The 12,450-nt window shown below is 44.3% G+C and overlaps 1 protein-coding gene across 3 annotated transcripts in view; it reads left to right on the forward strand.

The window, feature by feature from the left end:
• The window catches only part of IQGAP3 (IQ motif containing GTPase activating protein 3), a 39,421-nt gene extending 37,410 nt beyond the window's left edge, over nt 1-2,011 (forward strand). For 2 of the 3 annotated variants that reach the window (XM_073221400.1, XM_017639790.3), the window contains exons 37-38: nt 188-296; nt 945-2,011. In XM_073221400.1, the coding sequence (XP_073077501.1) occupies nt 188-296; nt 945-1,058 (223 nt within the window). In that variant the 3' untranslated portion in view covers nt 1,059-2,011. The remainder of the gene's footprint in view (nt 1-187; nt 297-944) is intronic. The other variant, XM_073221401.1, reaches the window with a different exon arrangement.
• Nucleotides 2,012-12,450: the final 10,439 nt, after the last annotated feature.

Here is a 12,450-nt window from a genome sequence, read left to right on the forward strand (position 1 = left end):
TAAGAGAGATGGTGTGGCGAGCCAGTGTGAATTGGGGAAAGACAGAGCTGTGGCCCTGGGGGTGACAGAGAGGATGTCTGGGCTCTAGGTGACACACCACTGCCTGAGTGAGCAGCCTGGGTGGGAGAGTGGGGCTGGGCCCTGGAAAGAGGCCATGGGTCCCCGTTTTGAATACCGTCCCTGATAGCTTCAGAAATGTGATCTTTGACATCAGCCCTGGAAATGAAGCGGGAAAGTTTGAAGTAAATGCCAAGTTCCTGGGTGTGGACATGGAGCGATTTCAGCTTCACTATCAGGTGAGGGGACCCTCAGGACACCTGCCAAGCTTTAGGTGCTGGCCTGATGACAGCAGGCTGGCCTTGTTCGCCTAGGCCTTGAGGATGCCAGCTTTGTTCCCTACCCAGTCAGCATTGTCCCCTCTGAGGAAAAGGGTGGGGGTCTGCACAGCCCAAGCCCTTCTGTCCCCATGCCCCGACACAGCACCCCAGTTATAAGCATGAGGAGAGTGCAGTGGGCTGGTGATGCCATAAGCGGGATTAATATTCGAAGCCCTATCACATGTTAGGAACTTCACACGTTACCTCATTTAATCCTCTCCACAGCTCAGCTCTGAAGCATTATCCCTGTTTTACAGGCTCTGTTGCCAAAAGGTTAAGAAGCTGGTCTAAGTCATAGGTCAGTGCTCAGGGAAACAGTGATTTTAAATCCAAAACTTGAAAACTGACTTCAAGCCCTAGCTCCGCTTGCACTGATGTTTGGTCCGGTTGTCCCTCCCTCTTGGCCTTGGTTTACTCATCTGGGAGATGGGATTTCAGTGCCGCAGTTCAACAGCCAGTGCCAGTGGGTGCCCGAGTGAGGCTCTCAGGTGTCCGTGCTGTGTAGGCTGGCTGGGCCCCAGTGAGGCACCCTCAGACCCTCCTCGCCGCCCCCTCCCTCCCTCCTAGGATCTCCTGCAGCTCCAGTATGAGGGTGTGGCTGTTATGAAACTCTTCAACAAGGCCAAGGTCAATGTCAACCTTCTCATCTTTCTCCTCAACAAGAAATTCTTACGGAAGTGACAGGGAGTGGGTGCTGCCCAAGCCCTTCTTATCTTGCTAGATGCTTATCTTGACACTAAGGCACTACTCCACTTTGCTGCAGACACCCAGAGCTCAGGACTGGGCAAGGCTCACGGAGTCTCACACCTTCCCCCACTGGGAGGAGTTTGTCTACCTGGCCGCTGACAGGGGCTCTAATTGGCTAAAGTCGGCTTTGCCCAGAGTCCGGCTGTGTGGCTTTTCAGTCCCAGAACCCCATGGTTTTCCAGTCGGGTGGTAGGTGTGAACTGCCCTTGGCCTAGGAAGGCTGCTGCTGCCCTCCAGTGGCCACTCCAGTACTACAAGCCCTGCCCAGGTGCCCAGATATGTCTGCAGACTCCCTATCCCAGCTCCCACCTCGTCAGCAGTGGGTGTTCCTGCTCTGCTGAAGCCCAGGCCACTCTGCTGCTGGGACACCTCTCCCCCTCACGCCCAGGACAGGGGGCAGGCAGCACTCGCTCATGCCATGTGGCATCGTGGTGGTAAAGCCAAATGACCCTCTGTGCACCTCCAATCTCATTCCTTGGTTTATGGTCTGCTTTGTATTTATTCTCGCTCCCACCCCTACGCTCTGGATCCCTGTGCAGTCTCAGTCATGGTTTTAATTCTTTCATATTTTTGAGCGCAGAGAAAGAGTTCCCATTTCCCCTATTCAAACTAATAGTCATACCAATCTCACCTTGTATTTAAAGTCACATTGAATCAGAGGCAATAAGATTCCCACTCCTATTTATGAGCTCATTTTTTTCAGCTTCATACAGTACAAAAAGCAGTCCTTCCCTTCCCTTCCGCCCTCGGGACTCTTTGTGCCTCACTGCTGACTTCCAGTTTCAGTAGATCTACATCTTTGCCCCTCTCTCTCTTGTCCCCACATTACAGCTTCCTGTCCCCGCTGCCCGTCTGATTTCAATTTTAATAAAAGCTGTTAACCCACATCTGTTGTTAACCCCTTATTTCATTTCGTGCAGGCCTCCAAGGTCTGGGACAGATCCTCCCTGAGAGCTGGGCTCCCCTTCCCGCAGCACCCCAGCCCCCCGCCCGCCTCCGGTGTGGGCCACTCTGCCTGCCTGAGCTCGTAAAAGCTTAATGAGATGTGGCAGTTATTCCTCTCCTCTCTCCGCCAGGGGACAGAGAGGAGGAAGGAATGATTAGGTTTCAAAGCTGTTTTTATCAGTCACTCTGAAGACTACAGCCCAGAGGAGGATAAATGAGTCCAGTTACCCTTCCCATCTGCACACATTTCCTGGAGGTTCTTTTCTTGAGCTTTGGGTGACAACAGCAAAGGTGCTTGAGCTGCAGCTCCTTAGATTGTAGGTTCTGCACTTGGACCCAGATCCCCTCTCTCCTCTTCGCTGCCTTCAGGAAGCAGGGAGGGAATTCTGTGGACGAGGGGACAGTACCTGCCCTGCCTTCTGAACTCCACACGGCCCCATTGGGCACCCCCAAGTTGGCCTGGCGCAGTCTGCCTCCGCACACTCCAGTCCTGTCACTCAGGACCTGTCTTGATGTCACATTCAATCTCAGTCACATTCTCCCCTCCCCCTCTCTCAGCATGTCACAGCAAAGACTTCAAGTACCTCTTGCTCTGGGTGACAGTGACACATACCAGTAGATCGAAGTTTCTACACAAGATCAGACCCATTAAAAATCTCACACTCACCGAATGGTCCAACACTGTCCCACTGCGAACAGTCACACAATCTCAGCTACACATACCACAGAGAAATGTCACAGCAGCTGCTATTGTCGAGGGCCTGTCATGGGCTGGGATATTACATAAACCTACTCCTCATGGCTCCACAAAAGTAAGCGGTCACCATTTTTGTTTATAAGATAATGAAGCAGAGGCTCCCAGGGCTACACAGCTGATAAGGTGCAGAACAGGGCTTTAAACTCAGGGCCACTCAGAGTTTATATTCCCCCACCTTTTTCTCTTCTCTGAGAGAAACATTTCTACTTCCTCCAACCCACCCTAGCAAGGCACTGTCTTACAAGCCACCCCACCCCTCCACCACACTGATGGTCCCTGCTGGCTGCACTTCATCATGTCTCCTGACCTTTGATGCCCATCCTGAGGAACTGGCCCTTAGCTCCTATGGGTGGACATGTACACCAGCACAACCTCTTTGGAGGACAATTTGGCAACATTAAAAATCTAAGTGCAGGGTACCAGGACAGTTCAGTGGAGAAAGAATAAGTAGTCTTTGCACCAAATACCGTTGGGACAGCTGGAAATCCATATATAAAAGAATGAAGCTGGACTCCTACCTCATGCCATATACAGTGATTAAAATGGATCATAGATCTAATGCACGAGCTAAAACTATAAAACTCAAAAAACTGAAAATGTAAATTCTCATGAGTGGATAAGGCAGTCCTTGCCTAGGATACCAAAAGCATAAGTGACAAGAAAAAATAGGTTAACTGGTCTTCATCAGAATTAAAAACTTGCACTTCAAAGGACACCATCAAGGAAATGTAAAGACAACCCACAGGATGAGAGAAGACATTTGCAAATCATCTACCTGATACATTTTTAGAATGTATAAAGAACTCTTACAATTCAAAAATGAAAAGACAACCCAATTAAATGGGCAAATGAAATTTGAATAGCCATTTCTCCAAGAAGATACTCAAATGGTAAAGCGCATGAAAAGATGCCCAACCGCATTAGTCATTAGCAAAATGCAAATCCAAATTGTAATGAGATATCACTCTACCTGCACTAGGATGACTACAGTAAGGTGGACAGAGTGTTGGTGAGAATGTGGAGAAAGCATTGCTAGGGATGCTGTAAAATGGAGCCACTTTGGAAAACAATTTGGCAGTTCCTCAAAATGCTAAATAGTTACCATATGAGCCAGCAATTCCACTCCTAGGTATTTACCCAAGAAAACTGGAAGCGTATGTCCACACAAAAGTCTGTATACAAATATTCATAGCATTATTCATAACAGCCAAAAAGCAGAAATAATACAAATGTCCATCCAGAATGAATGGATAAACAAAAGGTGGTATATCAATACAATGGAAATTTTTTAAAGTAATTTTTTACTATAGTTTGAGAAGAACTGTCCTAGAGAATATACTTTAATGTGACATAGTAGTTAGCACTGAATCAAACAGAAACTGTGTTGAATAGCTGAGATTATACTGTGTAAGCAATCTTAGATTCTGCTGTATTCATTTAGCCATGGAAATATTTTTCCATGTCTTTAAAGTTTCCTCCAAAATATTATTAGTGTCTATAATATAGCCCATATATTTAATGTATTTAACATTCCTACAATATTGCACTGTTGTTTTCCATTTTCACTATTACAAATCTGTAATGGATATCTTTGTGTAAGATCTTTATTTACATTTGTTATCTCAGAATAGAATGCTAGAAGAGAAATTATTAGATCAAATAGCATGCATGGACTTTAAAAATTTTTTTCCCAATGATAAGACATTGTAGAAAATCAGAAAATATTTAAAAAGCAAAAAATTCATGATACCATCACAAAATAACCACTTATTTTGATGTATTTTCTTTCAATCGTATTTGTAATTAGCATCGCTATGCATCTTATTTTACAAAGTTTTTCCATTACTTTGCAAACATTTCCCCATATTAAGTGGCATATACCATAATTTATTTAATGCATCCACTATAAAATAACAATTTAAATCATTTAAGTTTTGATAAATAAAAGAAGGCCATGTTGCGAATCCTTTGTGGTGGTCGTCTGTGGGTGTTCTCTCTGCTCTTCCTCCTTTAGAGACCTGATCCTCCCTCCCTCCACCTAACTGGTGGGGTTAATGGTTAGCAGAGTCTGCCTCCCACTGACCAGGACCTTGGTCTCAGGACTCCAGAGCAGACGTCTGCTCAGACTCAGACTCCCTTCCCCTCTGCCGTGGGAATTTGAGTTCCAAGGGCGGCACCCGGGAAAGGAAGCCAGTTGGAGCTGAGTCACCAGCTGGCAGCACCCTGGAGAGACAGCCACCACTTTCTGGCACCGGACTCCCCAAAAGGGCCAACGTGTCATCTTTCCCAGGTCAAGCCACCTCACTCCTTACAATCCTGAGGGCTACTCAGCACCTCCCAACAAATCCCTGCTTCCTGAAGGTCCTCAGCACTGTTTTTGTTGTTTGCAAAGATTCCTTCCTGATTAATCTTTGTACCTAAATCTTTGTGCCCATGTTTATTTCCTTGGACTGTATTTCTAGAAGGGAAGTTGCACAAAGGTGAGAGAACATGGGTACACCCTACCAGGGCCAGCAGTCCAGGGTCCAGAAAGAAGCCCAGCCTGATTTTGTTGCAAATCAACGCAAACCTGCCCTTGAGGCTTGCGAAACCTCAGTTGCCTTTCCACGGGTGTAGCATAAGAGGGCCTCTTTCCGCGTATTTAAAAAAATATGGATTGCCAGATGCAATATGGTACCTGGACTGGATCTTGGGATAGAAAAAAGGACATTTATGGGAAAACTGGTGAAATCGAATACAGTCTGGAGTTAACATGTTAATATGGGCTTCTTAGTTTTGCCAAAAGTACTATGGTAACGTAACATGTTAACCTTAGAGAAACTGGGTGAGAGGTAGGCAGGAACTCTGTGTGCTGTTGCCGCAACTGTTCCATACATTTTAAACTATTCCAGAATTAAAAGTTTATTTAAAACTGTATTGCATCCATTTACAGTCCCACTAAGAGAGCATAGAAGTGTAACTTACCACAGCCTTGCCAGCAGCAAGTATTTTTAAAAATTCAGTCCTTCTATAAATATTTATTAAGTGCCCTCTTTGTGCCAGACACGATCCTAGGTACTTGGCATTCATCATCGAATAAAACAGACATTGATCAGGGCTCTCATGGAGCTGACACTGTGGCAGGGAGACAGATACTTCAGTGTGTCAGAAGTAATAAGTGCTTTGGAAAAAGGAAGGAATAGAATAAGAGACTACATGAGTGAAGGACAGGAACGAGGAGTGGGCTGCAGTTTTAAATCGGGTGATCAGGAGAGACTTCATTAGGAGACATCTTGGTGATGACTTGAAGGCGTGAAGAGGCAAGCCACGTGGATATCTGGAGAAAAGGCTTGAGAGATAAGGTGGAAGGACAGATCATGTATGGCTTGGTGCCATACAAGGTGTGGCGGGGACCACCGAACAGGCACCAAAACCCCCATTTACTCTGCTACATTTCCCAGCCCATTACAGGTAGATGGGACCACATGACTAGTTTGGGCCAGTGAACTGGGAGTGGATGTGTAGCGTGTCACTTCCAGGTTCAGGCACTAAGGATCCCTTATGTGACTCTCTGGTCTGTCTTTCCCTGGCATGGTATCCGTGTTTCCAATGTTGCAGCTACAGGTTGGTAAAGCCTCCATCAGCCTGGTTTCCCAAGCGGCTGTGTGGAGCAGAGCCTCCCCTACTAACCTGTGTGTGACATGTGTCGTGCACTGAGTCACCAGCTGGCAGCACCCTGGAGAGACAGCCACTGTCTGGCATTGAGACTCCTGTTAATGTTAAGCTACTGAAATGTGGGGGGTGGTTTGTTGCTGCGGCACAACTTAGCCCATCTGGCCTGATATACAGAAGGACTTGGCTTTTACTCTATAGTAACTGAGTCCATGGTTAATTTGAAAGATGTAAGCATTGTTGTTTAGTTTTCATTTCTTTGATAAATTAGTGATATAGCAGATTATATTTTCTAAGTTGGCCATAACAAAACCTCCCATCCACCGTGATCTGATCATGGCAGTGGCACCCCTCCCATTGAGAGGTGGCTTCTATGTTCCCTCCCCTTAAATCTGGGCAGGACTATCACCCCAGTGAACATGAGGTCAGGTGACTTCAGAAGCTAGGTCAGAAAAATGATATGGTCTCCGTCTGGTCCTGTTGGGACAGTTGCTCTTGGGAAGCCTACTGCCACACTGCGAGGAAGCCGAGATCACATGGAGAAACCAAGTGTAGGGGTCCTAGTTGATGTTCCCCACTGAGGTACTAGATGACAATGAGACATGTGACAAAGGCTTTGAGAGGACTCCAGCCCCTGTCGGTCTGCAACCACGAGAGACCCCGAAAGAACCACCTAGCCGAGTTCAGTCAAGCCCAGAGCCATAATAATAGTAATGTGTTAAGCTGCTAAAGGATGTAAGGTGATTTATAACATAGTAATACATAACTGGAAAAGTACTCCCTTCTTCTAAGGGAGCCTGCCTTTTCTCTTTCTAGATAAAAAGTGCAAAACAGGATTAAGTCGACAGGTGGAACTGCCAGCCATGTCCCTCAAAGCTGACCCAGATCTACTAACAAGATGTTGCGGGTATAGCTGTTCAATGAACACACAGTAAGTATTCAAATATTTGTTAAATGAATGAATAATGCTTTTCACACCAGCAGGGCCGGGTTGGGGGAGATGTTGGTCAAAGGGTACACATTTCCAGGTATAAGATGAATAAGTCCTGGGAAGCTAATGTACAGCATAGTGACTGGATTATATACTTGAGAGTTGCTGAGATCCTACACTCACACACACGCACAAATGATCATTATGTGAAGTGGTGGAGGTGTTAACTAACCCTATTGTGGTGATCATTTCATAACAGATACATGTATCAGATCATTACATTGTGCACCTTAAAGTTACACAGTTGTATGTCAATTATATTTCAATAAAGCTGAAAAAATAATGCTGTCTGCCTTTCTGCATCTTATTTAAAATATAATCAACCTAACAAAATGCTTTCCTAGAATTCAGATGCATTATGCAACATTCCCCAGAAAAAAACAGAAAATCTATTAAAACCTTCTATTATAAAAAGCTTACAGCAACCTAATACCTATCCTCCTTAAAGTTTTCCAAAAAGCAGAAGAGGAGGGAATACTTCCAAACTCACTCTATGAGGCCAGCATCACTCTAATACCAAAATGAGGCAAAGACACCACAAAAAAATAAAATCACAGACCAATATCCCTGATGAATACAGATGCAAAAATCCTCAACAAAATATTAGCAAACTGAATTCAAAAATACATCAAAAAGATCATCCATCATGATCAAGTAGGATTTATTCCAGGGATGCAAGGATGGTACAATATTTGAAAATCCTCAACATCATCCACCACATCAACAAAAAGGACAAAAACCACACAATCATCTCCATAGTGCTGAAAAAGCATTCGACAAAATTCATCATCCATTCATGATAAAAACTCTCAACAAAAAGGGTATAGAAGGCAAGTACCTCAACATAATGAAGGCCATCATATATGATAAACCCACAGCCAACATTGTACTTAACAGCGAAAAGCTGAAAGCCTTTCCTCTAAGATTGGGAACAAGACAGGGATGCCCACTCTCCCCACTGTTATTCAACATAGTTCTGGAGGTCCTAGCCATGGCAATCAGACAACACAAAGAAATAAAAGGCATCCAGATTAGTAAAGAAGTTAAACTGTCCGTTTTCAGATGACATGATATCATACATAAAAAACCCTAAAGAATCCACTCCTAAACTACTAGATCTAATATCTGAATTCAGCAAAGTTGCAGGATACAAAATTAATACACAGAAATCTGTTGCATTCCTGTACACTAATGATGAACTAGCAGAAAGAGAAATCGGTAAAACAATTCCATTCACAATTGCATCAAAAAGAATAAAATACCTAGGAATAAACCTAACTAAGGAAGTGAAAGACCTATACTTTGAAAACTACAAGACACTCATGAGAGAAATTAAAGAAGATACCAATAAATGGAAACACATCCCATGCTCATGGATAGGAAGAATTAATATTGTCAAAATGGCCATCCTGCCTAACACAATCTACAGATTCAATGCAATCCATATCAAAATACCAACAACATTCTTCAATGAACTAGAGCAAATAGTTCTAAAATTCATATGGAACCACAAAAAACCCCAAATAGCCAAAGCAATCCTGAGAAGGAAGAATAAAGCAGGGGGGATTATGCTCCCCAACTTCAAGCTCTTCTACAAAGCCACAGTAATCAAGACAATTTGGTACTGGCACAAGAACAGATCCATAGACCAATGGAACACACTAGAGAGCCCAGATATAAACCCAAGTATATATGGTCAATTCGTATATGATAAAGGAGCCATGGGTATTCAATGGGGAAATGACAGCCTCTTCAACAGCTGGTGTTGGCAAAAGAGGACAGTTACATGCAAGAGAATGAAACTGAATTATTGTCTAACCCTCAAGTATACAAAAGTAAACTCAAAATGGATCAAAAACCTGAATGTAAGTCATGAAACCATAAAACTCTTAGAAGAAAACATAGGCAAAAATCTCTTGAATATAAACATGACCTACTTTTTCCAGAACATATCTCCTTGGGCAAAAGAAACAAAAGCAAAAATGAACAAATGGGACTATATCAAGCTTCTGTATCAAAGGACACCATCAGCAGAATAAAAAGGCATCCTACAGTATGGGAGAATATATTTGTAAATGACAGATCCGACAAGGGGCTAACATCCAAATCATATGAAGAACTCACAGCCCTCAACACCCAAAAAGCAAATAACCCTGTTAAAAAATGGACAGAGGATATGAACAGACATTTCTCCAAAGAAGAAATTCAGATGGCCAACAGGCACATGAAAAGATGCTCCACATCACTAATTATCATGGAAATGCAAATTAAAACCACAATGAGATATCACCTCAAACCAGTTAGGATGGCCAGCACTGGAAAGACTAAGAGCAACAAATGCTGGTGAGGATGCAGAGAAAGGGGAACCCTCCTACACTGCTGGTGGGAGTGTAAGCTAGTTCAACCATTGTGGAAAGCAGTATGGAGGTTCCTCAAAAAACTAAAAATAGAAATACCATTTGACCCAGGAATTCCACTCCTAGGAAATTACCCAAAGAATACAAGTTCCAGATACAAAAAGACATATGCACCTCTATGTTTATTACAGCACTATTTACAATAGCCAAGATATGGAAGCAACCTAAGTGTCCATCAGTAGATGAATGGATAAAGAAGAGGTGGTACATATACACAATGGAATACTATTCAGCCATAAGAAAGAAACAGATCCTACCATTTGCAACAACATGGATGGAGCTAGAGGGTATTATGCTCAGTGAAATAAGTCAGGCAGAGAAAGACAAATACCAAATGAGTTCCGTTATTTGTAGTATAAAATATGAAATGAAGCAAAACTGAAGGAACAAAACAGCAGCAGAGTCACAAAGTCCAAGAACGGACTGGTAGTTACCAAAGGGGAGAGGGTGGGTGGGGAGGGAAGGAGAAAGGGATTGAGGGGTATTATGATTAGTACACAAGGTGTTGGGGGGATCATGGGGAAGACAGTGTTGCACAGAGAAGACAAGTAGTGACTGTGGCATCTTACTACACTGATGGACAGTGATAAATGGGGGTTGTGTGGGGGACTTGATAATATGGGTGAATGTAGTAACCACATTGTTTTTCATGTGAAACCTTCATAAGAGTGTATATCAACGATACCTTAATAAAAAAAAGCTTGGAGCAAAGTTTTACTTGTTTTCTCTTCTTTTCTCTTCAGTTTTCTTTCCATTAAACAAATAAAAAAATGTTTATAGCCATCTCAATGTGAGACTCAAGCAATACATATGTAGGTGTGGGAAAACATATCAGTACCCCTTTTTCCCCAGAGCTAAGCCATGTTGACAGTTTGGTACAGATCTTTCCAGGCATTCTTTGTGTATACATATGTATTCATGTATATAAACATATTGTGGCAGAGTATATTTTCCCAAAATGGCAATAACAACATTTTCCATCCCACATGCTCTTCCAAAACCCTGCTACATCCCATCACGTAGAGGTTCTGTTTGCTACCCTATAACCTGGGCAGGCCTCTGGGACTGCTTCACTAATATGTGGCAGAAGTGACACTAGGTCACTCCCACGGCTAGGTCATAAGAAGCAATCTTGAATTTCCTTGGCTTTCTCTGTTGGGACACATACTTCTGAAGCCCTAAGCCACCTTAGCCAGTAAGAAATCTGGCTACCCTGACACCTCCATGCTGGAGAGACCACAAAGAGAGACTGAAGTGAGAAAAGGATCATAGCTTTTCTGAGCTTGAGTGTTCCCAACCCAGGTGCCAGACATGTTAGTAGGTCTGGAGCGGACCAAGAGTCCATGCAGTTCTGACCATCTCCCAGGCGATGTCCATGCTTGCTTGAATTATCCGGGGTTAGTGAACCCCAGCCAGCTCCTGATGGCCCCCACATTCTTCTCTAACCTTCCAAAATTGCTGTGGGTGTTCAAGCCTGGAGATTTGAAAATCCATCTCCCCCACCTCTGAAAGACTGGAACCTCCCATTTCGCCTCCAGTCTTTTGGCACCTCTTCCTTCTCCAAAATCCCTCACAGACCGGGGACAATGCCACCACAGCCATCTGTGCCCGTCCCCTCCGTGCTGCTGCTGAACTTCACGGGGTGGAGATAGGAAGCCACGGAACGAGTAGGCTGTGGAGCGGGTTCTCGCCTTCCCAGAGCTTCCATTCTCTCACTTCCCCTTTACATATCTGTCTTGGGAGAGAAACAGGAAGAAAATGGGAGCTGGGGATTGTGTTCCTCTGTCATCTATCGCCACTTTCTACCTGCTCCGGCAGAGGAAACTTTCCCAGCCCTTTCTTGCTACTCTCCAAACATGACCTCCCCTCTGCCCGCTACTCTGAGAAAAAGAGAAATGTCTAAGATGTTCTGCCAACTGCTGCCAGGCTTTGGACACCCTGGCACTATATCAATAGATTTGCGCCACCCTGGAATTTGCCCTCGGTTCCATGTGATCCTCTCCTTCTGTGGGAGATGGAAGGCACCATCAGAATTTATATTATCTATTGTAATCTTTGCAGTAATGTATGAGTATTACTCTCACATTATCACTGAGGAAACCGAGGCTCAGAGCGGGCCAGTGACTCACCTAAGGTCATACAGCTAGAAATGACTGAGCTGGGATTGGATCTCAGGTCTGCCTGACCCAGCCTCCTCCCCTGGCTTTCTCTGGTCTGAGCAATTTCAGCGGGGGCGTCCTACTGCCACTTCTTTCTGCATGAATGTGAACATGCTTCTTAACCCCCCGAGCTTCTGTTTCATCATCTGTAAAATGAGGATGATAATTCTGTGTCAGATGAGCTATTGTACAATGATGAAAATAGTGCGGCTAATGCCTTTCAGAGCATCTGGCATTAAAGAGGAATGAAAACAAAACAAGTTTCTACCCTTTTTATCCCCAATTTTTTATTTTTATCGTGGGTCAGGAGTTACACGGCCTCTCATTGGCCCCTGTGTCTTCCCAGCAACACAGCCATCTGGGGGCAGGTCTGGAGCGCGAGATGGAGGGCTCGCAACTTCCCAGC

Source organism: Manis javanica, chromosome 14 (assembly GCF_040802235.1).
Source record: "Manis javanica isolate MJ-LG chromosome 14, MJ_LKY, whole genome shotgun sequence".
Classification (NCBI taxonomy): Eukaryota; Metazoa; Chordata; class Mammalia; order Pholidota; family Manidae; genus Manis; species Manis javanica.